The 26,506-nt window shown below is 38.2% G+C and overlaps 1 protein-coding gene across 2 annotated transcripts; it reads right to left on the bottom strand.

The window, feature by feature from the left end:
- CA3 (carbonic anhydrase 3) lies at nucleotides 1–26,506 on the bottom strand. 2 transcript variants are annotated; one of them, XM_069100205.1, is made up of 7 exons: nucleotides 26,349–26,506; nucleotides 25,441–25,638; nucleotides 18,631–18,749; nucleotides 9,284–9,376; nucleotides 6,679–6,741; nucleotides 4,026–4,181; nucleotides 1–1,022 (listed from the first exon to the last, which is right to left on the bottom strand). In XM_069100205.1, exons 1-7 carry the CDS (start codon nucleotides 26,380–26,382, stop codon nucleotides 903–905), a joined length of 783 nt encoding a protein of 260 aa, XP_068956306.1. In that variant the 5' UTR covers nucleotides 26,383–26,506; the 3' UTR covers nucleotides 1–902. The 2 variants fall into 2 exon arrangements, with proteins under 2 accessions (XP_068956306.1, XP_068956307.1); XM_069100206.1 differs by lacking the exon at nucleotides 9,284–9,376.

Raw genomic sequence — 26,506 nt, 5'->3', positions numbered from 1 at the left:
TTTGCAATATGAATCTTTATTTGGGTTGGCACTCAGTTACATTGTTATTCTTCCAGGCACAATCATACAATCCTGTATGGTGCACTCAGGAGATCAGTGAGTCCAACAGAATCCAGAAGTCTAGTATGTTTATAGGCATGCAAAGATACAGTAGGAGGAAGAAAGCTCCATGGCCATCATGCTGGGCCAAAAAGTCTATATAGAAAATCATTCACCATTATGAAGAAGAAACACCAATGCAAATAATTCTGGGCTTAAACCAGGTATTCCCATTTTTTGGATAGTTAACTTTGATAATTAAGCTAATGCCAATTATAGTAGCTGCTAATGTTTTTCTCCTTCAGATTTATGTGTTTTGCTTTTTCTCATTTAAAACTTCAAAACATTGTTACAGTTGGTACCAATTTAATTTAACTCTGACATTTTGTGATGATTTGCTCTTCACATGCTGCTTTCCTTACATGGTAGATCACCCATTACTTCTGTGAAGACTGGAAACTCATAGTATGGAAACAGTCCAAAAACAAAGTTAAGGGCTGGTAAGAAAATATCTGACCAGCCATCAATTACAACTTCTCTTTTCCTTTCCTTTCTCCTCTTCTTTAAAATATGTCTAGGTGTGTTACTTTTCATTATTGTTAAAGACAATTGTTACCAAGAATAAAATATGAACTTTACTTTCTTTTTTTTTCTTTTTTCATTTTAAAGTTAGAGACTGCAAGTTTCAACTTCTCGTTCTCTAGTAGTGACAATCAGAGACTTGTGACATTTCTTTGCTCAGTTTTACACTTGGAAAAAGAAAATCTGCTTTGAGTGTAGAGCAGTAATAGAAGGTGCACAATTAACTAAGCATTGATTGTGGGATTGATTCACTTTGCTTTCCAGCCATTTCAAAGATGGCCCTACTTGAAGGAGGCTCTCACAATTCTGCCCTTCTGAGGCTGAGGAGGGCGCCAGTTACCCACCATGGGCACAGGAGGCTCATTCTCAGCACTGCAGAAAAGACTTCGCAGCTTGGCCATCTGCAAGAGTCCACACATTTAATGTTAACATTTAATGAAATAGGGAATTAGGAAACTATGTAAACATTTCAATCAATGCTCTCTCTCTCTCTCTCTCTCTCTCTCTCTCTCTCTCTCTCTCTCTCTCTCTCTCTCTCTCTCTCTCTCTCTATCTCTGTCTTCTATTATCTGTGTGGATAATTCAGTCTCAAATAACACACCTTTCTTGGGAGGTACATGAAGCATTTTTACTTGAATGATCAGCCTCTTGGCCCAAACCTCTGCTTCACTATAATACAAAATAAACACGGACTCCTGCCAAAACATATTTTCCCCTGATTTATCTAGATATTTGTAGCTGCATAAACTTGGAATGAGGATTCTAGGGGAGGCACAAAATATATGTAGGCAATGAAGGCATTATTGATAATTAATGTTGATATGATGATAGAAATAATAGTGTAAGGAATAAGATATGATAATAATAACTTACAACTACATACCACTTTTTACTTTATTTTTAGTAATAATACCTAGTATTCACATAGAACTTTAAGGTTTACAGAGTGCTTTACAAATAATATTTTATTTTCTCCTCACAACAACCCTATAAGTTAGATGCTATTATTATCCCCATTTTACAGATAAGGAAATTGAGACAGACAAAAGTTAAGTGACTTGCTCAGGATTGCTGAGCTAATGTCTGAGACTATATTTGAACTCAGGTGTTCCTGACTCCAGGTCCAGTACTCTGCCAACTCTGCCACCTAGCTATCTCTAGTTTGAAAGCACTTTCTGTACATTATCTTGTTGATGACAACAATCTGAGCACTTTTGTATGTCGTTGTTCAGTCATTTCAGTTGTGCTCAATACTTCATAAGCCCATTTAGGGTTTTCTTGGCAAAGGCGCTGGAATGCTTTGCAATTTCCTTCTCGGGATCATTTTACAGATGAGGAAACTAAGACAAACAGGGTTAAGTGACTTGCCCAGGGTCACACCACTAGTATGTGTCTGGGATCAGATTTGAACTCAGAAAGATGAGTCTTTCTGACTTCAGGCCCAGCACTCTATCTACTATACCACCTAGTTGCCCCTTTTATTTTCTAGAAGAGAAAAATTGGGAGTCAGGTAGATTAAATGACTTGTCTAAAGTTACATGCATAACTCTTAAGTGATGAAGATAAGATTTGAACTCATTTTCTAATTCTAAGTCTAGTATTATTTCTACTTTATTTCTATGAAGGAAAATGGCTTCAGTTTCACATGCTTTTGAATATACTAAAGAACAAGAAGACATTTTTTGTTTTGTTTTGCTTTTTTGGAGGAGAGAAGGTAGGGCAATTGGGGTTAAGTGACTAGGTGACACAGCTAGTAAGTGTTAAGTGTCTGAGGCCAGATTTGCATTCAGGTCCTCCTGACTCCTGGGCTGGAGCTCTCTTCACTGCACCACCTAGCCGCCCCAAGGAACAAGAAGAAATTTAAGTCTTATTACAGTCTATATTTTTATGTTTTTTCAAAACTTATTTTTTCCAAGAGGCAAAGAATTAATAAAATCTCTGTAAATATGGTATAGTAGAATGAGATTATACTTCTAGTCAGAAGGCTTAGGTTTAAATCATGGCCCAACCACTGACTTCTTTAACCTTAAGCAAGTCAAACAATCAATAAATAAACATATATTAAGTGCCTACCATGTGCCAGGCACTGTGTAAGTCACTTAATTTCTTATCTCAGATTCCTTCTGTATAAAATGAGAATAAAAATATAATATTTACTCTGTAGGATTCTTATGGAAAAAATTAATGCATAAAATAATAGAGACCAAAAAATTCTGTATACATTTCAACTATTTCCAATGCATTATAATGGATAGAGAACTGGACACAGAGTAAGGAAGACTAGATTGCTTACATGTACAAACTGGCCATGTGGCCTGGACAAGGGACCACCTTGCAGTTGCCCTTAGCCAACTCTCAGAATCTAAATTATGGAGCACCTGCCCATCTGCATTGGTGTAGTGGCTTTCCTTACTAGTTCCCTACACCAATGAAGTGATAGATCCAGTCCCTATCCCCATCCTGTTCTTCATTCCTTGTGTTAAAAAATCATCATCATCATCATCAATCATCATCATCATCATCATATTGTAGCATCTCACAATCAAAAGAGCTCTCAGAGATTATCTCATCTGATTCTAGGCAAATTATGAATCCCATCTTCAACCTCCTTGACAGGTGTAGGCCAGGTCATCCAACCTCTACTTGAAACCATTCAGTGTTGGAGAACTCATAACCTCCCAAAGCAGCCCATTCCACTCGTGGACAGCTCTAAAGACTCTTTTCCTTGTATAAAGGAGATGTACATTTTTTATAACTTCTAGCCATTCAATCTAGTTTTGCTCAGTGGAGCACAGCACAGAGTCCAAATCCCCTTAGATATGAGAGTCCTTCATATTCTTAATGGCAGCTATCACTTCACCTCTAACATTCCTTTCCTCTGAATGAAATATGCCCCATTCTTTCTAATGTTCCTTGTATGATGTAGTTTCAAATATCCTCACCCATTCTGGCTGTCTTCCTCTGGTCAGGAAATATCTACCTTGTCAATATCCTTCCCAAAATATGGTGCCCAAAAGTGAGACAAATGCTCCAGTTGAGGTCTTTTGGGAAGAATGCAAGTAGACTCTCACTTCCCTTATTCTAGGCACTAGGATTCTATCAATGTAAACACCTTAAAATAGTATCAATACAGTCCATTCTCTGGAAAGGCTCTGAATGTGAACAGTAGAATCTAACATTTTCTATTGGTATCCCCAGAGCTTAGCAAGTGGTAAGCACTTAAATGCTTTTTCATTCATTCTTCCTTCCTTCTATTCATTCAAATAGATTGAAGATGATTAACTAGGCCAAAATACTAACTCATTAGTCATCCAGCTTTTTGTGAAACAAGAAATTGTCAAGAAATTGTAAGCAAGAAATAAAACAGCTGCCCTTTAAATTCTTATTAGACAGTTAAAGCTTACCTGGTCAGAGCTCACGGTTATTGGTTCCTTCAGAAGAAGCCAGACAATACACTCCTCACAAGGTGGGGTAGTGAAGGAGCCATGATAAGTCCAATAATCCCGGCAAGCAGGGAAAAGACAAGATGGGTCAAAGTGTGTGAAAGGAGCATCTTTGCCCTAAAAGAGATTAAATGAGACCAATAATCCACCTGTAAATGTACATCTTCTTATCAAAATTTACACACAGAAAAATCTATTTCAGCTATTGATTTTAAACCATAAGCAATTTTTCTTAAAAGTGTCAAAGAATTCAAATTTTAAGAAATAGAATCACTTTCACAAAATTACCACCTGCTCTGAATATATCATTTTTAAAAGAGGAAAATTCTCCTTTTATGTACAAAATACAATTTTATTAATAATTCAGTCATTCATTCAACAAGCATTTATTAAACATCAGCTGTGAAAACCTCTAGCTGGTAGGGAAAACTAAAAGGTTTAAATAAGGCATGAACCTTGACCACATAGAACTTTATAGTCTAGGAAGTGGGAAAGACTCATAATTTAAAAGACACACTATTGAATCATAAGGGCATTTGAAACTGCAACACACAGTTCTTTATGAAGTTGAAAGGGGAACTTTAGGTCAATAGGTCAGTGAAGATTTCACAGAAATGATGACATTTCAGTTTGGTTCCAGAGGACAGATAAGAATTCAAAAAGCCAGGAAGGCTAGAGAAGATATTCTAGAAACAGAATTAGCAGATACAGAGATGCAAGTACGTAAGGCATGGGGACAGAGGAGCTTGGTAGGATAGAATTACAGAATGTCACCAAACTGTGGAGTACTTTAATGCCAGGCAGAGGAATTTGAAATTTACTCAGAATAACACTGGGGTTTTTTGAGGAGTAGCTTGACCACATCTACACACATGTGTATACACACATACAAAAATACATACACACACATATATATGTATATATGTACATAAAATTCTGGCAGTAATATAAAGGCTAGGCTAATAGGAAAAAGAGAGAGTGGAGGCACCAAGAACTGCTAAGAAGCTATTGTAATAGTCCAAAAAGGAGAATGGAGTCCTATAATGGCAGTGGAATAGAGATGAGGAAGGAAATCCAAGAAATGTTGTAGAGGTAAAGTCTATACAATGTGATAACTGATCAGATATACAAAGTGGGGGGAAATGGATGGATAACATTAAGGTTTTGAACATAGGAGGCAGGGTAAGTGTTGGTTCTACTGTCAAAATAGTGAAATCAGAAAGATCAGATTTAGAAGGAAAGATGATAAGCTTGACTTTATACATAGTGAGTTTGATATGCCAGTGGGACATCTAAATGTAATAATCATATAAGCAGTTGGAGATATGGGCCTGGAGCTCAAATTCTAGTTCAAATCTAGAGAAAGAGATTTGGATAAAAATAAAAGTCCACTGACTATTGACTATTGACCAACTCACTACTGACTAAAGAGATAATGTCGAGTTTGAAGAGAATATTGGCAGAGAATAACTTTAGGGAAACATTCAGATTAAGATACCTGGAGGATAAGAAGTGAGCAAAGAAAACAGAAAGGGGACAATCCTAGGTAGGCTGGGAGACAAGGATTGTTTCTCTGAAGCTAAGAATAAAGAGAACCAACTATTTTTCAATTTTCAGAGACATAAAAGGCCAATGGATCTGGCAACTTAAAAAAATAGTGATCACCTTTGAGAGAATGGTTGGAGTAGAATGGTAAGGGGAGGGGTAGAATACAGTTTGCAGAGGTCTAAGGAAAGAATAAATAGGAAGTGGAAACATCCAGTAGAAGCAAATTTTTCAAGAAGTTTGGCAGTGAAAGTGAGTAAAGAATATGACAGTAGCTGGATGGAGTGGAAAAGTCAAGTGAAGGATTAGTAGTAGTAGTAGTAGTAGTAGTAGTAGTAGTAGTAGTAGTAGTAGTAGTAGTAGTAGTAGTACCTAAGCATAAATTTCATTATAATTCCTTGACTGCATATTTTAAGCTGAAATGGAGGGGGCATTTGGAAAGCATGTTTATAGGCAGATATTTATGATTCCATGGCTACAAAAATATATTTTTAAGTTGTGTTTGGACATTAAACACCACTTCCCATAATAAATCACATTGGCGTATTTCTAGCCAAAATATTTATTTACTTTTCTGAAGATGTAGCTAACACTTAACTAGGATTTTGATAACACAAATCTTAGGAAGTAGAAAATCTATGCACTGTTTATACTGGTATTATTTCATATAAGCATGTTTTCAATGTAAGATTTCTAATGGAAAATATACACTATTCCATTTAGGTATCACATTTAATCTCTAAGATAAAATTATTATTTATGAAAATGCTCCAGAATAGAATTTAAAATTATCTCCTAAAATTAAAAATGCCCACTGATCAAATTTATAGAATATAAACTCCTTGAGTAGAGGGATTGTTTCATTTTGTTTGTTTTTTTTATCCTTAATATGTATGTAGTACAGTGCCTGGGACACAGTAAGCAAAGGCTTGCTCTGATTGATTGAAGATACGTATTCTTGACATTTTCCTCAGACAAAGAAAGAAGTTTGAAGGGACTTTGGAAATGTATTTTTAAAATTGGAAATTTTCTATAACATATTCAAAGGAAAGGGCATCTTTTTTTTTACCTTAGTCTTAATTTTGTCCAATGCATCAAGAAATATCTGAAATTCCCCTTTTTCACGTCCTATCTGTAATGCAGAAAGAAAAAAATCAATTATGAAATTTCATTGTTTGAAAAAGCTGAATCTGAGAGAACTTGTTCAGAACTAAAATGTAATTCTCCCCCTTCTAAACAGAATTTTAAATTATATGGTTTTCTTGATCTAAATTTGAACTCCACGTCTATAAAATGCAGCAGTCACAAAATTATAGGCCTTTTAGTTGTATACTTTGGGTTTCTGCCCAAGTTTGCTCATGGTGGGGGATTTTGACAGAATTGGATGTCAAAGGGCTTTGGCAGTGATATAGTGTACTATATGACCAGGTTATATCCACGCTATGCTGTATGTATCTTTCTCAGGTACCTCAATGATATTGGGGCAAATACGGTGGCTCTCAAGGAACTGTCCTTTATCTGACAATTTCCTATAGACATTCAGTCAATGCATTCAAAATCAGTGTGAAAAATTATACAACTTTACTGTATTGATATCTACTAGGGCATTAGTAATTAAAAGCTGATATTTATATAGTGCTTTGAGATTTCAGAAGCACTTTAAGTACATTGTTTCATTTAATCCTCCCACTAACTCTCTGGAGTGGATGTTACAGTTATGGTCATCTCCATTTTGCAGCTGAGATTACTGAGGCTCAGACAAGTTGAATGACTTATCCAGGGTCATAGAGTTAGTAAGTAATGAAAGCAGAATTTGTACCTAGGTCTCTCCTAACTTAAAGTCTAGCACTTGTTCTGCTACACAGGCTGTTATCATGTCCATCAAATTCTATTAAAAGCCCTTGTAATTTATTGCAAAGTATCCTTATAACGAGAGATTGTGATTGAGCAGATAGAGTGCTAGGCTTGGAGCCTTGGTGCTAGACCCAGCTCTCCCAATTTAGGAGAGCTCATGGTGAAATCTGCAGTGTGAGCATTTACACCCAATCAGCAGATGTTACAAATCAGGGCTTGATTTATCGTTCTGTTGATTGTCTATCCTTAAGAAAGTGATGTAGACGGGGCAGCTAAGTGGCACAGTGAATAGAGGCACTGGCCCTGAGGTCAGGAGGACCTGAGTTCAAATCCAGCCTCAGACACTTGACACTTACTAGCCCTGTGACCTTGGGCAAGTCACTTAACCCCAACTGCCTCTCCTCCCCCTCCAAAAAGAAAAAAAAAAAAAGTGATGAAGAGAAAGTGTTAATGCAGATTAAAATTCAAAACTGTTTCTAGGGTACATCCTACCCCCCCCCCTTCCTGATTGATCCTATTGTTAAATGTTCATCAGCACATCCCTGGCTTGCAATCGGGGTCAGCTAGGTTCAGATAACACTTCTGACCCTTAGCTCTACAGACCTGGGCAAACTTAGCCTCTGTGCCTCAGGCAATTCCCAAGGATTTATCTACTACATCTTAGAGAAGGTCTGGGGTTGAGGGAGGGAGTTCTCACACTAGGAGTTTCCATCCAGAAAGAAATCACAGAATGTCCACATATTCATGACCTCCTGAAAACAACTCTTCTTAAAATGTATGCCTAAACAACCTGGTACGTATCCTGTTTCAGAGCTAATGCTTCCTATGCTACAGTCCCTTCCTAATAAACATGTGCTTCACTCTTTCACTGGCAAACCTCACAAAATCATAATGAAGTAGCTTCTTAATAATGTAATAGTTTTGCCCTTTTGTGTCTAGCATTAAAAATTACCTTCTGAATTTATAGCACAAAACAAATTTGGTCATTCAACAACAAAAAAAAAGAAGCAAGATTTTCACCTCTGGTTTAAACTCTGGATCATGTTACCGCTACATTCATGTGAGAATGACACTTAAGTACTCATTAAACCAGGGTTGGCTCAACAACATAAGCATTCCATGTGGCTATTTTGGCATGGCCTAATGTGCATGGTGGCTAGTCTGGGCTGAGGGAATCGCAAACCAGAGATTAGAGATCAAAGTGTTGATCTTTCAGTTTTCAGGGAAACTAATGGAGTAGCAAGGGAGCCCACTGAGTAAATGTCTCTAATATCTCTGAATACCAACAATTATATACAACACACACACACACACACACACACACATACACACACACACACACTGATGCTTTACAACCAAGAAGTATATGAGACACTGGAGTGTCCCCTGGCACAGGCAGCAGAAAACAAAACAAAACAAAACAAAACACTTCTTGGACTGACCTTGGTTGACTTAACTTAAATCCAGAACTTAATTAAGACTCACAGTTTTATATACCATCCCCTGTTTCTGTTCTTCTTTGTAGATGGAGCTGTTCATGATTTTGGTGTTTAGAATGACAAGTATTTTTTTTAACTTAAGAAATAACTTGATATGTAGGATGAATACTGAATTAAAGCAAAAAGAAGGACTTCAGGAGTTTCTTTTTCCTCCTTTGCAGTAGAAAAAGACTATGGCAGCTCTCCAAAGGTCAAAGGCAATTCACTGATGAGACACTAAACTTTTTTTTTAAGCAATTGGGGTTAAGTAACTTGCTCAAGGTTACACAGACGAGACACTAAACTTTTAAAGAAAAAAAGTATGGTTACTGTTTACCAGACCTTCAGAAAAATGCCCACAACAGCAATTCCGTCACGTTGTTTCAAAGCTTCTCCAAAAGTGTTATATTTGGGATTCCAGTGAACCAGGTGAAGCTGAAACCATATAATAAAAAATGTGCAGTAAATAAAAATGAATATGAATGTACAGCAACCAATTACATACTACTCCATCAAACATGTACACAGAGCCATGGATATTTGGCCCCCCCTAAGGCAAGAAATATTTCCTTATCTTTGTGACCATGAGGAAATTTCTTAATTTTCTGGATCTCTAGACTCCTCATATACAAAATGAGGAGGCTTGATTAGATTGCCTCTAAAGTTCCTGCCAACTCTTAGTTAATGAATTTTGAATACTGTGAAGTATTTCTCCCTTCTCCCTCATGTAAGGGAGAAAAGTACATGGGAAGGCATAGGGATAGAAGATTTTCATGAGAACTAAAACTACTTAAAATTACAACAAATAGATTTGAAATGAACACTTTTGTGGGCAGTTAGGTGGTGAAGTAAATAGAGCACCGGCCCTAGAGTCAGGAGGACCCGAGTTCAAATGCGGCCTCAGACACTTGACATGCTTATTAGCTGTGTGACCTTGGGCTAGTCACTTAACCCTAATTGCCTTTCAAAATGTTTCAAAAAACAGCCCCTCAAAAAAAGAAATTAACTATTTTATATTTATAATTACACAATGACAAGTAGAAATGACAATTCCTGGGGGATCCATATCCCAAAGACACAGTTCATGTGATGAGATGATTGGTTTGAAATTGGAGTTGTACAAAGAACTTTTTAAAAAAAGAACATCTAAGACTGTAAAATCAAAAGTCATGAAGTAGAAGTAGAAAAATGAGGGAGAAAACTATCTTTTTCTTTGCAGATACGGCAATTTTTAGCCTAGAGAGGATTCAGTAAATATAGTTTTGGGAATAAAAAGACTTAGCATGACTATACATGTATAACCTATATCAAACTGCTTGCCTTCTCCATGAGGGGTGAGAGGAAGGAAGGGAAAGAATTTAGAATTCAGAGTTTTAAAAATGAATATTGTTTTTACATGTAACTAGGGAAATTTAAAAAATAAATACAAAAATATTTAAAGATAAATAAATGAAAATTCAAGCCAAAAGAAAAAAAAGAAAAAGAGTACTGAGTGGCAAAATGATTAAATTTATTTGTCATTTAAAACCTGAATACTAGATCCAAAATACATCAAAAGTTTCCTATTGAAGGGCCACTAAGTGGTGCAGTGAATAGAGAACCCACCCTGGAGTCAGGATAACCTGAGTTCAAATGTGAATTCAGACACTTAACACTTACTAGCCATGTGACCTGGGGTAAGTCACTTAACCCCAATTGCCCTGCCTTCCCCCTCCAAAAAGCAAAAAAAAAAAAAAAAGTTTCCTATTGAATTATATATATAAAATAAGAAGGGAACATGCTATTCCACAGTGGTAAAATTTATTATTTCTTAATGTTAAAATATCTGTTTAGTAGAACTACTTTGTCTTAGATCAATTATGAGCATAATCACACAGAAAAGTTTTATGTGCAAGAAAAGATAACATTGCATATTATGTCCAAACTGAAGTCAATAAACTAGCATATAGTCCCTTCAAATCATGAACAAAGGCACAGTACACTTATGTGATATTCATGAGTTTGTTGGAGAAAATATTGAAAAGTGTGTGTGTGTGGGGAAACCTTTGTATGATTCAGTACATTTCTCACATGGCCTTAACCAAAGCTCGACCTAACCTTAGTTTTCCCTATAATAGAATAGAATTCACTCCAAACCTTTTAACCTAGGGTTAGATTCTCCTAGTCTTTGTCTTGGCTTTGGGACTTCTGCCAGTTTTACTAAGTATTATGATCTCTTTAGCATTTTTTTTGATTACTCTTCTGCAGCCAGGAGTTTTCTTATTCACTAGCAATATTCAGGACTTCTTACTGCCTACCTAACATACCTTCTCTACTGCCTAACTTATAGAAGTTGTCTTTCTGATCCACAGAACTACTGAAAGAGAAAAATCACAGAAATCTAGTTTGCATTTACCTCAGCAGCATGGAAAGCCATGTAACTCTTTTCTCAAGCCATAAAAATTTTCTCTCTATCCACCCCATCAATAAATTTGTTGGGTATGCTATAAAATAACATTTATATTAATTGTTTCCATAACAACCATCCTCTGTCTCTGTCTCTCCTCTCTTTCTCTCTGGTTTTAAAGGAACTTATTGCTTTTTCTGTTCTAAATACTGAAATGGACACCGAGACTGAACAGAGACCGAGACTAGATAAAGCCAATTCAGGGAGCATTTATTAGCCGGCCGGCAGCAGACTCAGGAGCAAGTCACTGAGAGCTGCCCCGAGCCATGGTCAAGGCAAGGCATATAAAGGCAAAAACCACGAGCTTATCTAAGTGTACAGCGTACAGAAAAGCTGCAGCTGGGGTCAGATACAAAGAGTGTCACACTTTTCTGGCGCAACAGCAGGGTTGGCCAAGTTCAAGATGGTCTTTGGGGCCCCTGGCTAGGCATGTACAAGTTCAGGAGGATTTCAGTAATTTTCCAAAGTTGTTACATACAGGGACTTAGTATATGTGCCATGGGAATTTCACTCCCCCCTTTTATTTGATCAGACCCTTGAGTCATCAGACTCAGGGTTCGATACTGAGTCAAGAGGAGAGTAGGAGAGACCAAAGAGTTTGGTTGCCTCCAAACAGAGATCAAAAGTAAAAATGGGACCCCATAGGGTAGTCACTTTTCGAATCAGGGCCCCAAAAGGGGGAATGGAGTGTGATTTTACAAACTGGTTTTACAAATTGATATTATAAAGTTTTACAGACTGATGTTACAAACATAGATCCCAAGCATCCCATCATTCCTGGTGTTACAAATTGGTATTACAAATTGAGTTTACAAATTGTTTTAACAAACATCATACAACGGGGCAGTCCCCTTCATGAGTGCAGATACAGGGATTCAAAAGAAAACAATAACAAACAATTGTCCCTTCCAAAGTCCAAAAGTTTCTTTTCACACTGTTGTCTGGCAGGGGTTACACCATCTGATGGAAGTCCTCTGGTTGTCTTCTATCCATCCATCCTCAACATCACATTCCAGGCTCTTTCTCTTCTGCCTTCTTTCATTCACTTCCCTACAAAAGGAACCTTAGAACCAATTTAAATTACCCGTCCTAAACCCTTATCATTCATACAAAATTAAAATTGGAGTCCTGGTCAATTGTCATGATCACACATTAAAACTAGTTCCTTTTATTTCTGCATTAATCGATTATTAATTCCCCCACCAGGAGGATGGGATCACTAAAGGATTCACCTTATACTAACAGTACAACAATTAAAATATTTTCTCCTTTTAACATTAGCCAATTATGAGAAAGCTGAGACAAGTGTGATACTAACTAAATAACAGAATAATATTCCCACAAATCCTTGACCTACTTGTCCTCACATTATTACAAAGAACTAAAGGACCCTGACTTATACAGGAATACCTATGCCAAATCCTAAGCCTAATAGCTTTATCTTATAGTAACTTAAGATGTTCCAGAATCAAGTATATAATAGATTTGTTTTATCTTCAAAACTTTTGATTATTGAAACTTGCCACCAAGAATAGGGACAAAACTGTAACGAGGAAACCATTTTCCCCAACTCCAGAATGTCAGTTCTGGGCAAAATGTATACCAAGCTGCAATCTGCATTGAGCCCAGCTCAGCGTCTGCCAGGTGTCACTGGGAGGGTCGAGTCAGGAGAATCCTACCTCAGCTCATTCGAAACAGCCATTGTCCTGACCTTCAATACCCATACTTCACAGGCCTTCCACATCTGTACCTCATAGGGTCTGGCATCATGGATCGGTGGCTCAGATAGCTTAGATAGCCTTTCTTAATATCCATACCTGGAGTTAGACTCAGAGGAATAGTCAGTTAACAATCCCATCAAATCTTAAATAACAAGCTCCAACAATCTGTTTAAGATATAATTATAATCTCACATTGGTTAAGGAACATCTCTAAAGTGAGCCTCAAATAGCCTGTGTTCATTTCTATATTTATTCTTGTTCACAAAATCAAATCTCCCATCAGGTTTATGAATTATTGCCCTAATAGATTTTCATCTACTTCCCAAAATTCCTCATCTTTCTGTAACTATGCTTAATCTGATCGCACACTCAAATTTCCATTCTCTCAACTAAAGTGTCTCTGATTTAATCCCAACAATTAATTCAGTCAATGGCATTAATACCCAATTACACTTTGAAATACACTGGGATCCCTATGACATATACACAGATATAACTTTTCTACAGTAACTTTATAATCCCAATCTCAGTCCATGGGATAATGTTTCAATATTGCATTTGTATTCTTATTTCCTTTTCTTCTCAAATATGATTGAGCTATTAATTATAAAATCTAGTTACAAATCTTTTTGTCTTCCTAAATGCTTCCTCACATCCTTCTCAACATACTTAAACCATCTGATACAAAGGTATCCATACCACTATTTAGAGATAGGAGGGGCTTGGAAATCCCCATTTGTCCCCAGACCTTCTTATCTTAACATCAATTTACTCTCATTAAGTTGCAATATACCACAAAGATTTACCAGGACTCATATACATAAGGGATTCCCTTTAACATCTTTCCCTTCACAATTTTCTGAGCTTGTCCTGGTAAGGCCAATTGTTAGAGATTCTTTTTTTTTCTTTTTTTTTTTTTTTTTGTACATAGACTTTTCTGCTTCTCAGTAAGTCGACCTTATTGTTTAGGAGCTTCATAAAACCAAGCTCGCTTTCCCAGGCAGTTTTACAACATCATACAGTAGCAGGGGGACTGTTCTGAATGAGCAGAACTAGGCAAAATAAAGTTTTCACAGTTTTAGGTTTTAGCATTAAAACAGTAGCCCAAATAACTTAGTTAACAGTCTTACAATTTCAAACAATCTTAACTGAAACTTCCTTTTAAACAAAGACAGACCTGGAAGCTTATGATTTCCCAAATTACAATATTCCAAAACTTTAAGAGAAACTGCTTCTCATACAGCATAGATAGTACAGCTCTTTACCAGTAACAATATCCTAAACAATTATCATGTTCTCACATTTGTACTTTGAAATAAAAACAAATGAATTACCAATCTGATGACCTTAAAACTCCAGTTTTGAAGTTACACAGAAGTAAAATCTTCTTGATGCTACGTAACCAATCAACTTATCACTAGAAATCAATTACATTCTGGAATCTCACATAGATGGTGATTGTAGTGATCCATAAACCTTCAAATTAACATAATTACATTCTTAGATGAAGCAAGCTTGAAAACTTTATCCCTATATATATTTTTTTTTCTTGAGGTTTCTCATTTTTTCTCAAAAAGAATTCTGCAAAAAATGCCTTTCCAATTCACTGTGCAGGGAATCATTCATTTCATCATTACTAATGTGGAAACTATAACTTTAAATCACTGTATATTTCCAGAATAGCCAAAAAGTTAAATGAACAATCAGCTATCACAGTAAGTTTCAGCAGTATTATTACTACTGGTTTGTATCCCAAATGTAACAGCTTTAAATCATAAAAAAAAATCCAATTCACATGAAATAAGCATTTTAACATAGGGTTAGCAGAACATAGCTGGTTTTACACAACTTTTTCTCCATCTTTTAGTTTCAACAAAATTCAGATTGAAAGTTGCTTTTTGTCACTCAATTTTTACAGTATAAGAGGATTTTACAGTTTAGATTGTACAATTTAGAGATACCATTGTACAACAATGACATTATGACATTAATTGCATTTCCAATTCATCACATACCAAAATTATTGATAGGAAATTAGGTTTACCAAGTTCAGAGGCTTTTCTTCTCTCCCCACAATTGCAGAGCCTGGTTGTGGACACAGGGGTTTGAAAGGGGGGGAGGGTCATCTGCATTCTTAGAGGTGGGGGCTTCAGGGTACCCAAGGCTGTTGCCAGTAGGGTCCCTTGATATAGCTGCTATGCCTCCCCCCTCTTTTTCTCTCTTTTTTTTTTTCAAGTGGGGGAGGGTAACTCAAATTCCCTACTACCCTTCAGCACTCTCATTCCTTATCTGATCTGGTGAGAGGGGCTTTAACAAAATCTGATCCAATGGTTTTAGCCATTCTAACTTTTACTCCCATAAATTTCACTTATGTGTCCACTCTTTAGAACTTCTTTGAAAGTGAGAGCTTTGAATCTACCAGTCGAGTGAGTGGGACCGTGGTGTCCCCTTCTGTGCCAGAGAGCTCAAAGCTTCACCCCTGAGGTGTCTCTTTTACAGATCTATGTATTTTCCTAATTTGCCCCAGTGCCAAATACTATATATCTTTAGCATTGAATCAGGAGTGACACTCTTCAAAAATGACTAGAATGTATTCAGTTGCGTTCTGATACACAAAGCTTTCCTCTTTTAGATGAGGCAGGAAATAGTTAAATGTTCGTCCGCCTGACTCTTTTGAGCTGAAGGGAGAAGATGCCCTCCCTTTCTTATCACCTTCTCCTCACTCCACTTGGCCAGAGTGGAATGAAGAGGAAGAGGTATTTCAAACTTTTAGAAATCTTAAAACTTCTGTTCACACCTTCCAATAGCAAATAACTTATACTTCATTTCTTTTTTTTTTCTAATTCTGACCTGACACTTCTCCTACACTCTTTGACTTGATTTACCATCATATAACCTAAACAAGACAATATTTGCCTCTCTTTCTCTTTCTCTCTAGCCTGCATTCAGCAGCAAGGGAAGGGAGGAGGAGGGAAAGAGATAACAGCATTCAAAAGAAATGTCCAGCAGTCCAGCTGTGGTTTATACCTTACTCATTCACACTCAGTCACACTTGTTTCCATCCACACTTACACAAAAGAGACCACATGGGCTTGAGGGATGGGTACCTAGGCCCCACTGGGGGAAACGGGAGGGACTTCTGGGGATGGGTACCTAGGCCCCTGGGAAAGCGACGAACACAACAAGGAGGCAAGCGCAAAGTTCCCCGGGAAGCATTTCATGGGAACTTACCAGACCAGTAATAGGCACCCGCAAAGTTCCCCGGGAAGCATTTCATGGGAACTTACCAGACCAGTAATAGGCACCCGCACCTGGCGTCGCGGGGCAGGGCAGTGAGGACAGGTTAAGCTGCGTCCAGCCCTGTGCTCTCACACCAGAAGAGTACTCACCAGATCAGACCAGATTGCTTCAATAAAGTTTTAGACTACTGTTTTGGGCCGTGAATGGCTCAGCAGGAGTGAGAGGCAGGTTAAAGGATACCAGTGGCCACCCTCACAGCTTCCAACAAGCCACTCAGAGTGAATCCAATACTAAACTCCGTCTAGGAGGGGAGGGAGGGGTAAAATGGAACAGATGCCAAAGGGCGCCTGAGTCAAAGGGTTTGGTCCGCACACCAGCAAGGTGGCCCTCCAGAGTCCCAATGACCCAGTGTCCACCCAGCCTGGGCCAAAGGCCATCTCAGTGGGACCTCCAAGTGAAATGGACATCGAGACAGAACAGAGACCGAGACTAGATAAAGCCAATTCAGGGAGCATTTATTAGCCGGCCGGCAGCAGACTCAGGAGCAAATCACTGAGAGCTGCCCCGAGCTATGGTCAAGGCAAGGCATATAAAGGCAAAAATCACAAGCTTATCTAAGTGTACAGGGTACAGAAAAGCTGCAGCTGGGGTCAGATACAAAGAGTGTCACACTTTTCTGGCGCAACAGCAGGGTTGGTCAAGTTCAAGATGGTCTTTGGGGCCCCTGGCTAGGCACGTACAAGTTCAGGAGGATTTCAATAATTTTCCAAAGTTGTTACATACAGGGACTTAGTATATGAGGACATGGGCATTTCAATACAAACATATCACAAAATGCATTTTATAAAGACATTTATAATATTAGTTTAGAAATAGAAAAACAAAGTGGTTTTACTACAGTCACTTTTTTTTTCCTTTAAGGTTTTTCTCCCTTTTGTCAAACCACTATCTTTTTCAGTGTTTCTATTGCCTCCCTGCATTTTGGCAGTCTCATTTAGGTTCGCTCTCTCTACATAGTAACTTACTCTTAGGTAACATCTTTATCTGCTCTTAATTAAAATTTACATTTTGTGGTACTTTGTCTGGCTTCTAGAGTGGCTTGCCATTTCCTTTTCCAGTCCATTTTACAGATGGGCAAACTAAGGCAAAAAGTGTTGAATGATTTGCCCAGGGTCATAAGACTTATAAGTATTTTGAGACCAGATTTGAATTCAGGCCTTCCTGACTCCAGGGTGGGCACTCTATCCACTGTGCCACCTAGTCATCCCAAGTAAAGAGGTAGCATAATACAACAGAAAGACCACTGGGGACCTGGGTTCAGGTCTCACTTCTGACACTCTCTTTATTACCTTGATCCTCAGTTTCTTTATGTATAAAATGAGGAGGTGTCTAAGGTTCCTTTCAGCTTTAGATCTATGATATCAGTACAATGCAATGACAAAAGCACAAAGCAGAATCAGGAGATCGGATTCTAGGCCTAACTTTGCCTCTAACAAACATTTATTAAGTGGTATGTTCTAGACATTGTGCTAAATCTCTGCCCTCAAGGAGTTTACATTCTAATTCTAATAGGATATTGGGAGTTCCCAGTAGTTAGGGGGCAAAGTGGATCTAAAGTGGATTTAGCTGAGACTGAAGTCAGAAAGACTCAACTTCCTGAGTTGTCTGGTCTCTGACACTTACTAGTTGTGTTACCCTGAGCAAGTCACTTAACCCTGTTTGCCTCAGTTTCCTTATCTGTAAAATGAGCTGGAGAAAGAAATGGCAAACCACTCTAGCATCTTTATCAAGAAAAGCCCAGGGGTGGCTAGGTAGCACAGTTAATAGAGCATGGCCCTGGAGTCAGGAGGACCTGAGTTCAAATCCAACCTCAGACACTTAACACTTACTAGCTGTGTGACCTTGGGCAAGTCACTTAACCCCAATTGCCCTGCCCTCCCCCCTCCAAAAAGACCATAAAAAAAAAGAAAACCCCAAATGGGGTCATAAAGAGTTAGACATGACTGAAACAACCAAACAACAACAATTTGGGGGTAAGGGACTTAAGCCTTCTGCCTTTTCCTCATTTAAAAAAAGACCTGATGATCTCTAAGGTCTCTCTCAGCTCTAAAATTTTATTCTACTTGAGCACATGAAGCCTTCCCAGAATCCACCAAAACTCACAAGCTGATCTATGTGTAAGACTGACCTTGGCTCACAGTCATTTTTCTATAAAGAAGAGGGAAAATGATACATTTAATGTCTGTGCACACACGTGTGAGGGGCTTAAAGCTAGTTCCTACCTCGGCAGCATATTTCACTCCATCCACGACATGCTCTGAGCCGTGATCATCAGATGAACCCCAGTGAAGGTGAAACTGACGGAGTCGATAGGGTCCAGGGAGTGGCCCCCCTCTCAGCACTGTAAAGATAACCTGGGTTAATACTGAATTCAGTTCAGCTTCACAAGCTTCCTCCTAAGCAAACATTTCTACATTTGTAGGAGACCAGATTCATAAAAAGAGACCAATAGACTCCAGAATCCTGCGACTGCAAAACCCCAAAGCCTAGTCAAACTGCATGGTATGTTTCCTATTGAAAACTGGCCTTATTTGCTTTCCTAAATTGCAACAGTGCAGAGTATTCACAAGGTATTGTTTTTTCCTCCTCCCTCTGTCCTCCTTTCTAGTAGCACTTAGTTTTGTTAGGGGAAAATCAATCCCTCTTCTGGTAGCCCAGTGCTCAGGGACGCTGATCTATTTTCCCAACCTTTTCTTCCAAAGCTCTTTCTACATCTTGCCAAGCATTTGACCTGATGGGCATCTTCTACAGTGCCATAGAATGCTAGGGACCCTTTTGATATCTCACATAGACTCTGAAAATATTTTCCTCTCAGAGTCCCAAGACATCACAGCTTGTTTACGATTGCAGAGAATAAGAGTTATGTAAGATAGTTGGAAATAATACTATCTACAGCAGCCTTTCAGAAGTACAAAATCACATACGCGAACATGACTCAATAAGCATTCCTTAAGCACCTCCATGCCACATCCTGGACACTGAGAAAAAAGTCAAAAATGAAACAGTGCCTGCCCTCAAGGAGCTTATAATTGATCTAAGTGAGACTATTGTGCATATGTAGGTATGTGCAAAATAGATACATCTTAAGAGATGCAGCTCTAAAGTAACGAATCTAATTCTGCAATCCATGACTAGAAAAATTACCTCTAGTGATATCTCCTATGTACTCAGCTGCATACTTACTCCCACAGATAAATGAAAAACTTACCTTGTTTTTGTGAGTAAGGATAAATTTAATTCTTGATTTAATTTCAAAGTATTGGCTCCTTCCTCTGAATAAGGCATTTAAAAAGTCATTTTTCTTGGGGAAAGAAATCCATTAAACATATTTTTAAAATTTAATCCCTTTTGTGCCAAGAAATTTCAAAACATTATTTAATGTATGTCATCATGGCTGTGGGGAAAAAATGCTACAAAAATGTGGAGTACTAATTTTTTTTTTAAGCAATTGGGGTTAAGTAACTTGCCCAAGGTTACACGGCCAGTGTGTGTGTGTGTGTGTGTGTGTGTGTGTGTGTGTGTGTGTGCGCTCGTGTGTTAAGTATCTGAGGCTGGAACCAATCCCGGGTCCTCCTGTCTCCAGGGCTGGTGCTCTTACTCACTGTGCCACCTAGCCGGCCCTGGAGTACTAATTTAAAAGAAAAAGCTATCACTTTAACCATAAGTGTACTAAGCCATTGTCTTCAAGATAAAATACAAAATAATGAGCCTGGCATTCTAGTCCTTCACCATCTGGCTTCCACCTACTTCCCTTTCCAGCCTTATTCCACATCACTCCTTGTATATACTTTCTATTCAAGCCAAGCTGAATAGCTTCATTTCTTGATTTTGTATTGCTTTCTCTCTCACCTCTGTGCTTTTATCCATGGTCCAGAACAGACACCCCCTCACCTTTTCCCCTGTTGAAATCCCTCCCTTCCAGGTGCAGAACAAATGTTAGCTTGAAGCCTTCCTTCATTAGCTTCTCCTTCCATCTATGATACTTTCCTCCTCAGATCTTTCATGCCACCTTGACCTTTCCTATGTATCATATGCTAACTTTCATTATAATTTTTTCATGTACAAATTTTACTCCTTCTACTAAACTGTACTCTCCTTGAGAGTAGAGAAGGGTTTGTTTCATCTTTGCATCCTTAGTGCCCAGAGGAATAGCTAGAAGCTCATAAATGCCTATTGAATCCAACTGAGCCAGTAATCTACATACTAAGACCTGCTTGGAGATTTACATGTGCCCATCTCTATTACAAAAGGACAAGATAAGTTGAAGGAATAGGCCTCCAGTTTCATTGCTACAAGGAATTCTATACTAGGAACCTCCCTCTACCTATGCAGGTCTGCATCTTCTCTGCAAATCTGAGTCTTAGAGAATAGTCTAATGTATTAAAATGTTCGGTGACTTGCTCAGGATCACATAAGCAGTATGTATGAGAAGTAGGGCTTGAACCAAGGTCCTCCTAACTCTGGGGTCAGCTTTCTATCCACTGTATCACACTACCTCTTAAGGAGTGATGAATTGGATCACTGAAAAAATTGATTTTATCAGTTGTAGACAAGGAGTGAAAAATGAACCACAAATAGAAAAGCAGATTATAATAGTTGTCTTAACTATTGGTTGACCAAAACAACTCAACACTCAGATGTTACAGGTTCAGGAAAGTAGTTTCAACCATTATAACAGATGTTGGTTTGTCATGGGAGCACTGACTCAGTGAAGAATACACAGACAGTATAGTCACATAGAGTTGATAGTAATGGTTTCCTGATGTGAATCAAATGAGTGTGCATTCTGTTAATAGTCTGTGTTAAATATTTGGACTTCATATGACATCTGCCTGAGGCTTGAAAACCCATCAATGTAAACTTAGAGGCTGTAATGAGCAAATATTAAGGAGTTATAAAGTATCATCTGTTGGAATTTAGGGAGAAAAAGCTCCATCATTAACATTTTTTTCCATAGCACTTAGTGTAGCAGAAGATAAGGACAAATTCCTTCAAAATGTAACCTTTGCTGTTTCTTGGCATCAATCTAATACCAAGAAGCAATGAAGTGTGGCCCTTCCCATCTACAGCATACCTGCTTCATAAGATCCTCTCCTCCCTTAATGGCATTATGACCTACAAAGTCAGGTTTCTAAAAATGTCCATCACACAGCTCTCCATAACAAACATTTCTTTGAAATAACCAGTCCAGTAATGTTAGTGATGGAAAATAAGATAGTAAACTGTTGGAGCAGGGTTTTAGTGCATGTAGCTGGCAACATCAGTGAACTTTTGTAATACGTATTGGACAAAATTAGAGTTCTAGTCGCTTTGAGGGAAAAAAGTGAGAAGAAAACAAACGAGCACATTTTGGGGCTTTGTATACATGGAGCAAGTATAAAGGTGCTATTTGCTCAAGCCATTTTGTCTCTGCTGTGAATCCACTAATTGCATGATCCAAATAATAGGTTTATAGGAGCATGCTTTTTTAAAAGCATATTTTAAAACCTGTATTACCCAAAACTAGAGACTGACTTTTTCCTTTGGAAGGAAAAAAAAAAAGAAAAATGGTAAATGAGAGTGAAAGATAAGCAAAATAGTTGATTAAATTCCAGGAAAACTGAATTGGGGGAGGGGGGCGACTAGGTGGTGCAATGAATAGAGCACCAGCCCTGGAGTCAGGAGGACCTGAGTTCAAATCCGGCCTCAGACACTTGACACACTTACTAGCTGTGTGACCCTGGGCAAGTAACTTAACCCCAATTGCCCTCCAAAAAAAAAAAAACTGAATTGGGAACCCAAGAAATATCTGATAGGTATTAGGAATACACTCCTCAATACTTCTTTCCTTTCCCTTAATGTGATATGGTAAAGAAACAAAAAAGGCAAGATTTGGAGCCAAGGGATCTGGGTTCAAATGCTAGCTCTGCTTTCTGAGTGACATTGGGCAGCCATGTTACATTTTTAGACCTCAGTTCCTCACGTACAAAATGAACCATGATGTTCTCTACAATGTTCCAACTGTTTTCAGGTTCAGCCTATATATGAAACTACTCCATTGCCCTCAACTAGCTTAATTCTCTTCCTCTCTTACCCTCTACAGGGTAATCAAAATTAAAACTCTTAGAACTAAGTGAGTGTGAGACATATGACCAATTTTCATCACATATAGAAACTGTGGTTAGTAACTCCTGACAAAGACTAAAACACATCCATTAAAACTGTTTTAATTTTAAGGGAGAAGAAGCCTTCTTTTGCAAATGTTTTCAGCTATATTTAGACAGGCTGTCTTCTAGAGATTACTTAACCAAACATCTTGTCATGCCAAATTTATTTTGTTGTTATTGTTGTCCCAGTCAGGGTTAGCTTGCTTTGGGCAAAATTGAGAAGGGAGTGGGGGGGAGGGAATTGTCTTTGCAACCTCCAGTCTCTTCCTTCTGCACCCCTCCCCCTTTTCCTTTGTTTGACCCCTCTAAGTTCTTACCCTCCATCCTATACCCTTTCAGATGCCCTGTGCACTCCTACTTTCTCTCTGACTTGCTCTTTATCAAGCTATTTCTCAAGAAAGCATTTTATACCAGTTATTTGGACTTGTGAATTAAAGTTAATATGCTACTTCTCTCAGGGGTATTTTTTTTCTAGCCTCGTTTTTAGTTGTGGTATAAAAGGATTTGCCTGTCATTAAAAGAATTTTTGACATCAGGGAACTTGTGGGGAATATTTTTTGGAGGAGGTGTATTGGTACATAGCAAGGCCTCCCCTAAAAACATTCCACAAAGCAAGGTGCTCTGGGATAATGTCACCCTTAATCACATCCACTGCATTTTTACTCATGAAAATGGATTCCTGAGAAAATGAAGAAGCCAAAATAAACATTTCCCCCTCTGATTTTCTTAAAATATCAATTTGGCATTCATGAAAACTAGACACTAGTACAATGAATATAGTGAGAATAAAAGAGAGGGAGACTGGGTCTTTAATCAAGGTGCTTACTTCTAATTACCCTTCCTCTTAAACTGGTATGTAAACACTTTCATCCAAGTTTAAATTAGATTCTGCCTAAAAAGATAAGAAGAAATTCAAGGTTCATGAAGTTTCCAATTAATTCAGTCAATATAGATAGCTGACCTGGGTAATTCACACACCAAAACTTACTCAATAGTTGAATGATCTGATTAACTAGCCAAGCTTAGAAGTTTGTTTTATAGAATTAAGGGTTAGGAGGGATCTTAAAGGTCCTCTATTCTGACTCCCCTCTTTTACATGAGTTAACTGAGGCCCTTGGTGTCACAGTGGATAGAGTGCCAGGCCTGGAGTCAGAAAGACCTGAATTCAGATTGGCCTCTGACACTTACTAGCTGTGTAACCCTGGGTAAGTCACAACCCCATTTGCCAGTTTGTAAAATGAGCTGGAAAAGGAAATAGCAAACCACTCCAGTACCCAAAATGAGGTCACAAAGAGTCAGATACAACTGAAAAATGCCTGAACAAACAGAGACCCAAAGAAATCAAGTGACTTGCTAAGGGTCACACAGGTAGTAAATGGACAAGCCAGGATTCTGCTTCAGGTACTCTGTCTCTAAATCCTTTCTTCTCTGCCATACCAACCACAACACCACTATGTTTACTTGATTTGAAGATCATCTTTTACAAAGGAAATTAAGTGAAGAGAAATATAAGATGAGTTAGCAAAATAAATTGGTTCAATATAAGGAATGACCATTCCAAGGTGATTAGAAAGCACTGCACAAGTATGAAAGCTACTACACCAGGCTGAACAAAATAATTCCATCCATATAAGCTTGGCCAGAGTAGCCCAAACTCCTTAACTTATCTGATTTGCTCTGGTTTTTCTATAAAAGTCCTCAGCAGAGTATTGAGTTGGATACCTTGATTGTGTGGAAACATTGGTCCTACATAAGAAATACTTTCAAATGGGTTGACTTTTATAAAAAAATAAATGCAATTTAAAAGAACAAAAAATGAGCTAATATGAGATATTTAAGAAAAATTCTAGTATCATCTTTACATATAACCTGGGACACAAAAACTATATCTCTCTTGCTCTCTACTACAGCTGAGAATCTTTGTGTTAATTAATTATAGCAATGATAAGTAAGCTTTTATTTCAGATAGGCATTCATTACTGATGTTTTGAATGCTTTTAAAAATTGTGCTGCATCGGGTAACAGATGTGGTGGTGATATAATGATTTCCCCCAATCTTAACTGATAGCAGAACTAAGTCTCTTTCTCTCAATTTTCTTATAATTCAGTGATTTGCCTAAAACTGTAGGGAGATATGGGTGCTTTTGATAGATCTTCCAGTTTCACACAAAGATACTACTGAAATAGAAATATTCTGAGAAACTTAATTAGCACTCATTCAAATAATCGATTCAAAAAATATTTATTGGGCATATATACCAAGTGAAACAAATTGGGCTACGGACTGAAATAAGTCGGATAGTCCCTATTGGGCTAAAAAAAAAAAGAGTTGGAAGTGATGAAGTTCCAGTGCCTGGAACATAGCAGTTGCTTAATAAGTGTTTCCTGACTGACTGATGAAGGAAGCAAGCCTGGAATCACACAATGAGTTGATTCTTTGAGGGGGCTTGACACCCTCCCAGGAACCAAGAGGAAGAAATCTCCTTTTTGTCTCCTTTTTGGATTCTTCTTTGCACATGCTTCTAAACCAGATTCCCTACACCATTTAGAAGTGGCAAAGAAGAGCTTTGTAGGGAGGGACATCATGGCAGCATTCCAGTAGGACTGGGAGAAGATCCATGTGTACACATCCAGACATGTTTGCCTTGCCCCAGCCAAGCCCCCTTTTGGATATAGGGATGTGCCTCAGTAGCACTGTCCTAATTTGGAGGGTGAGACAGTTTTAATTCATTGCACAAACATGTTTCCTTGCAGTTAGAGGTGATTTGCCTCTTTCCACCATGAGATTGACTATGTAACCAAGTCCCTTCAGCCAATGCTTACCTTGAAAATACGCATAGAGAATGTTGAGAATGGATGCAAAATCTTTCAAAAACTTATACTTACTTGATCTATCATAGGTGTCATCAAATACAACTCTGCAAGTTTTTCCATTGTTCAAAATGGTCTTTGCAGAACCTGGGTCATAAGATGCAGACCAAGGCTGCAGAGAGGGATCATGCTTGATGTCTTTGGTATGCAGCTCAATAGGGGACTGGTTGTCACCCTTAGCAATTGGGTACATTTCATGCCAATGATCAGGTCCTAGGGGGAAAAAAAAGTCAAAAAAGGTATTCATTGGGTATCTCTCTGAGGCTACTTGCCAGTAGGTGAACTAACAATAGTAATGAGAGACCTACATGTTTTAAAAGTGGTCTTCCAGTAGAATTTGCAGAGAAGAAATCTTATCCCATCTATCCTGTCTCAGGGACAGGTGGGAAGTCATAAGTTAAAATTAAACTTCTATATAACTTTGTTTATAGCAAAATGACTTGAAGGGAAGAGGAGACCACTGTGGGGAAGAAATCCTGCTCCTGCGTACAAAATAGACGCCAAAAAAAAAAAATATCTTACATTTGGATAATGCCCTTAAAATTTTCAAGAAGGAGTCCCATAAATTGTCTCATTTAAATTTCACAACAACTCCGGACGGCATAAGTAAGAGTTTATATTTTATAGATACAGCATTTAAGCCTCCTAGACATGGACTTTCCCAAAGGCCATACAATCAGAAAGTGGAAGAGTCAAGATTAGAACTCAGATGTACTGATCCCCAGTGTCGCGCTCTTCTCCCTAAATGCCTGCTGACTAACATCATAAAGACTTGCAAAAAAAAAAATCTCAGCAATATGGAAAAAAAGATGGGAAGTACACCCAAATTTTGTCGAAAGCTGACTTCCTTCCGGAGTGAGCTTGAAAAATATGAGAGGATCTTTCTGGTCCCATCAGAGCAGAAGGTGTATGCCTTCACTCACCATTGTGGCTGGCGTAGCCCCACTCTTTGGCCATAGTCTTCTTCCTCAGGACTTGCTGCCTCCTAGTCTCTCCTGCAGGACGTCCTTCTGTATCCGTCGGAGCCAGCGACTTTTATAAGTGCCCGCCAATACCATGTCCGTATTAGACCAGAGGAAGA

Source organism: Petaurus breviceps, unplaced genomic scaffold (genome assembly GCF_028583685.1).
Source record: "Petaurus breviceps papuanus isolate PSGF00001 unplaced genomic scaffold, PetGlider_PUasm1.0 38, whole genome shotgun sequence".
In the NCBI taxonomy this organism is placed as follows: Eukaryota; Metazoa; Chordata; class Mammalia; order Diprotodontia; family Petauridae; genus Petaurus; species Petaurus breviceps.
Note: the sequence above shows the minus strand (reverse complement) of the source record. Positions and strands in the feature narration are given on the sequence as shown.

What these genes read in the sequence shown, in the direction of transcription:
- CA3 (XM_069100205.1), bottom strand. Translation starts at nt 26,382, where the DNA reads ATGGCCAAAGAGTGGGGCTACGCCAGCCACAATG. An exon ending in GGGCTACGCCAGCCACAATG is followed by an intron (nt 25,639 to 26,348) that starts GTGAGTGAAGGC and finishes TTTTCCCCCTAG; the next exon opens with GACCTGATCATTGGCATGAA. An exon ending in TGGACAAAATTAAGACTAAG is followed by an intron (nt 4,182 to 6,678) that starts GTAAAAAAAAAG and finishes AATCTCTTTTAG; the next exon opens with GGCAAAGATGCTCCTTTCAC.